Source organism: Electrophorus electricus, chromosome 10, assembly GCF_041902795.1.
Source record: "Electrophorus electricus isolate QZ-2024a chromosome 10, ASM4190279v1, whole genome shotgun sequence".
Lineage (NCBI taxonomy): Eukaryota > Metazoa > Chordata > Actinopteri > Gymnotiformes > Gymnotidae > Electrophorus > Electrophorus electricus.
In genome coordinates, this window is record NC_137506.1 from 23,425,777 (window position 1) to 23,430,776 (window position 5,000).

At 49.0% G+C, this 5,000-nt stretch overlaps 1 protein-coding gene across 5 annotated transcripts in view; it reads right to left on the bottom strand.

Annotated features, from left to right (window-relative positions):
* The window catches only part of npas3 (neuronal PAS domain protein 3), a 220,275-nt gene that overhangs the window by 165,391 nt on the left and 49,884 nt on the right, over positions 1-5,000 (bottom strand). For 4 of the 5 annotated variants that reach the window (XM_081721169.1, XM_027013213.3, XM_081721167.1 and 1 more), the window contains exon 2: positions 1,398-1,496. The exons of the other annotated variant lie outside the window; for it this stretch is intronic. In XM_081721169.1, the coding sequence (XP_081577295.1) occupies positions 1,398-1,496 (99 nt within the window). The remainder of the gene's footprint in view (positions 1-1,397; positions 1,497-5,000) is intronic. 5 annotated transcript variants of the gene reach the window in all.

Sequence of the window (5,000 nt, forward strand, 5' to 3'; positions counted from 1 at the left end):
AATAGTACTAAATACACTGCATGATGAGCTATTAAGGGAGGCCTTTTGTGAAACTGATAAATAAATCCTCTTTAGTCAGTGTGACAGTAATCCCAATGCCCCTGTGCCTTCATTCCTCACCAATCCATCACAGAGTGCCGCGCTTTAGCAGTACTTCACACTGCCGACTCTGACAAAGGCATCAGAACAGGAAACATGGCTCAGGAAGCCGTCAGCATAATTCTCAGTGGAATATGGAAAGACTCCACTTCCCACAATGCCTAACTATAATCTTTAGAAGTTTAAGATCAGTGTGTAGGTTCCAAAACTATAAAGGGCTGCCTCTCTGTACAGAGGAGCATCGTTTATCAGTTCTCTGGGCAATAAGACCAGACTTAATAAGCCTATTACATATTGAATTTTTCTTGACATGGAATAAGTCATTTGAACGGCTGTTCCTCAGAAGTAATAATACTTGTTTTTGATCAATTAAATATGTCCTTGTGATATGTGAAGAGAATTATTCACTCTGGGTTTAAAAGTGCCAGGGACGCAGTCTTGCCTCTCAGATTTATGCTGAATCCCTCCATTAAAATAAAAATTACTCTCCCCTTCAAGCTGCACTAGAAGCTGGAAATCTATTGAGTCAGAAACCTGAAAATGGCTCCTATTTCAAAGAAAACTCACTGAAGAATAAAAAAGCCATTAATTTAAAGGCTATTGTCATTTGCATCAGAGTACTCTGAAAAAACATTGAATAAATAACTTGAAAATGAGTTTAGAATTAGCCATGTAAAAGCCAGTATTATTGGGCATTATAGGAAGCTCATTAATTCATCTAATATCTATTTCTAATTCTATAATATCTATTTCTAATTCCATAATATCTATTTCTTAATATCTGTATTAGTGTTATATGGAAGAGGACATGTGTGATGTGTGTTTTTTGTGTGTGCGCATACATATGTGCATGTGTGTACTGCATGTGTTTGTGTATGTGAGTGTGTGTGTGTGTGCGCGTGCGTGCGTGCGCATGTGTGTGTGTGCGCGTGCGTGCGCATGTGTGTGTGTATATGTGTGTGTGTGTGTGTGTGTGTGTGTGTGTGTGTGTGTGCGCGCACGTGCGTGCGTGCGCATGTGTGTGTGTGTGTGTGTGTGTGTGTGTGCGCGTGTGTGCGTGCGCATGTGTGTGTGTATGTGTGTGTGTGTGTGTGTGTGTGTGTGTGTGTGCGTGCGCGCGCGCGCGCGCGTGCGTGCGCATGTGTGTGTGTATGGTCAGTGCAGAGAAACAGAGTGGCCCCTCACACGCTCCACGCCAACCATCACGGCTGGCGTGAGGGGAAGCTGAGCTGAGATCTCTATTGGCCTCGGCTGGCCAGGAGGTGGGGCTGAGAGAGGGGGAGAAGGGGAGGAGTTACCATGGTGATGAGGTATGTTGTTGCCCTCCAAGGTGGAGTGTCTTGGGCCTAGTGGCTGAACAGGAGCTGGCATTAGCTGGCCTCTCCCAGTAAGGGTCGCTGTGGAGAAACGTGGAGAGATCTTAAACTCTACACTGCAATCGAGAGCTGGCCCCGAACCCCTTCCTACAGCTACACACACCCTTAGCACAGTTTACACCACAAACTACATGGTACATCAAACAATTCAGTTCTTAGTCATTAAGGGTACTGCAATGCAGTACACATTTTGCAGACATAACACATTTTGCAGACATAATCATAATAAGACAACATGACATGTTTAAAGTGAACTGAAACCCCTTGAACTTCTAGTGTCACTTCACAAAAATATACATTCATGAAATCGCTCGGTAGAAGCGTAAGTTTGGTCTTGTGGATTATATGTGTATTTTCTGAACGATGTTATCCAGATCGTGCAGCCCAGAGTCAGGACCAGCGGCTGAAACATTACGCAGCATGCAGTGTCTTGCTCGGGTCTGTTATTGTGTGCGAGGCAGAAGGATCTAGGAATAATACGACGTTCCAGTTTTCCCTGCTCTAATGATGAGTTTGTACTGGGAGAGAATGCCGCATGCAGAATGCAGGCTGTTGTGTGTTTGCTTTTCCCACATACAAAGTGCTTGAAGGTAATTACTATCACGTAACCCTCTTCCAAAGGTCGCCCGTATGGAAGCGGCCAGTGCAGACAGGATCACTCCTGGCCGCTCTACATTTGATTGGCTAATGAAAACCTTTTTTTTTTTTTTTTTTAAATCTCAGGCTTAATCGCAATAGATATTTTTGCCAAATTTTCCATTACAGACGTTTGGTGAGTGGTCCGGGTGCCTGTCGCTGTGTCGATGGAACTATTGGCTGTGCTGTAATTATCGAGCGCGCTCGAACCCTTAAACCCTCTTGTGTTTCTGTTACACGTGTTCAGTTGCTGTTCTCCTGCACTAAAGAGCTTTCGGTGGGTAAGGGCCCTTGACGGCGCAGCGAAACACCAGGGGCTGTCAGAGGCTAGCGGATGTTAGAAGAAGGAAGGCTTTAACGGTGTCCCTCCGAGATCTCTCTCTCTCTCTCTCTCTCTCTCTCTCTCTCTCTCTCTCTCCTCTCTCTCTCTCTCTCTCTCTCCCTCTCTCTCTCTCTCTCTCTCTCTCTCCCTGGGACTGGAGTCTCGCCATGTACAAACTTCTGTGCGCCGCATGGTGCTTCCCAGAGTGTGTTCCTCCCAGTTCCAGCATGCATCAACCATGGCTCTACTACCCTACTGCCATCTTGTCGACAGTGAATGAAACTGCCTGTACACACACACATACACACACACACACACCCTTTTACACGCATACATGCATTCACACACACATACACACACACATGCATAAACCTCCACATACCAATATGGTCTTATTTTGATTTTGTTCCATAGCTGTAAAAGTCACTGTATATTGCAGGTTGCAGTGAAAGATTTGGTTCATTTTTCAAAGCTGCCTACATTACCCCTGCTGTAGGCATTCTGGTTAAATCACCCCTCTTTCCCGCCTGTATGCGGGGGAAACTAATCGGGGCCCAGCACATTGGAATCCTTGAAAAAAAAACTCCACAGTGGCCTTTCTGCTCTCTGCTGTTTGCGAGGAACCATGGCATGATTGAAGCCATAGTGGCTCTGTGAGCAGGGTCCCGCCAAGCCCAGCCCTGCTCAGAGTCCCGCCAAGCCCAGCCCTGTTCAGAGTCCCGCCAACACCAACACCTGTTCAGAGTCCTGTTGATCCCAGCCTTGTTCAGATGCCTGTTGCAAGAGTGCTCTCTGCCCCCCACCCCCTGGTCAGCCTGGCCATCACCATCAGGCACACTGAGCCAGGCTTATCCAGCCTGGACAGAGGCAGCTGAGACCCAGTAAAGCACACACACACACACACACACACACACACACACACACACACACACACACACAATCAGTGAGCAGAGCACATACACACATACACAGATGCACAGCACACACACACACATATCACACATACATACACGCATATAGCACACACACTGTACACACACACACACACACACACACACACCAATGAGTGAAGCACTCTCACCCAAGGCTCAGTGGCTCACTAATAAGCATTAGAGAATGGTAAAGGTGACCATCCGACAGGACGGACGTGTGTCTGAGCCGAGTGACCTGCTTCATGGAGCTGAGAGCGAGCGACTCAGTGAAAAAAGAGAGAATGTTAAAAAAAGAATTAAAAACAAGAGAGAAAGATAATGAGGTGTGTAGAGGAGGCAGGCAGTGGATATTCTGTGCAGAGCCAGTGGGGCTGGATTACAGGACGACAGAACTGAGCCGGGGCTCAGTGAACGAGACGCCAAGCGCGGCGCACGAATGAAGCTGCCAATCGCAGGCGAGGGCCGGACACCATAAACACGCTACGTGTGTACCTCATCCGGGAGCAGCAGACAGACAGGCCTTACGGCCACGCGAGACTGTCGGGACATGGAGGTGGGCTGAGCTCAGGGATAGTTCTGGAGCCACAGGAGAGGGGCCCTCTGAGGTTGCAGGCATTTGAGGCGGTGTGGCGTGGGGGTCTGCACTGCAGTGGAGCTTTAACAAGAGAAGGCTGGGAGCCAGGCATGAGCCCCCGCCGGGCTTACCCGCGTCCTCTATCGACCACTGCACCGGCTGGAAGTGCCGGGCAGGCCTGATTTACGGCGCCTTTTATCGATGTCATCTCGGGGAGCCGCGTGACTGACATTTACAGGTAAGTCCTCCCATGTGAGAGTCCATTACACTAACACGGCCCCTGCCCGAGACCCGTGGGCAGGATGACCACTGCTCGGCCGCGCGCCGTAAATCCAGCCTGGCGCTCGAGCCGCGCGGTTAACCCCGGCGCTGGCTTGTACGCTGTCCACTTTAGAATGGCCCCGCCACAAGATAAACACTCTCAACCTGACAGCACAGAAAATATGAAAGCGATGAAAGCTCGCAGCTGTGTTTTTGTTATAAAAAATAAAAGGCCTGAGCGGCCTGTCTCAGGCAGGAATCAGAGTCTCAGGCAGGAATCAGAGTCTCAGGCCGGAATCAGAGTCTCAGGCCGGAATCAGAGTCTCAGGCAGGAATCAGAGTCTCAGGCCGGAATCAGAGTCTCAGGCAGGAATCAGAGTCTCAGGCCGGAATCAGAGTCTCAGGCAGGAATCAGAGTCTCAGGCCGGAATCAGAGTCTCAGGCAGGAATCATAAAGCTGCCTCAAAGATATGCAGCTCACACACACACACACACACACATGCAGGTGTGTAATGGGCCAGCGACGCCTGTGCTGTAATTGGCTTCTGAGCGTTCCACAGCCTTGCTGTGGTGAACTGTGAGCACAGAAACACACAGAGCACTATGCTATACCATGGAATCCCATTCAGATATACACACATACACCCACACACACAAACACTACGCTTGCTAACAGAGGCTGGTTTACCTCAGAGTGCCACGTCACTCAAATTTGTGTGTGTTTGTGTGTCTGCACGTGTGTCTGCGTGCGCATCTGCTGTGTGCGTGTGAGGACAGCGGTTATAGGCTCCCCTGTTCAG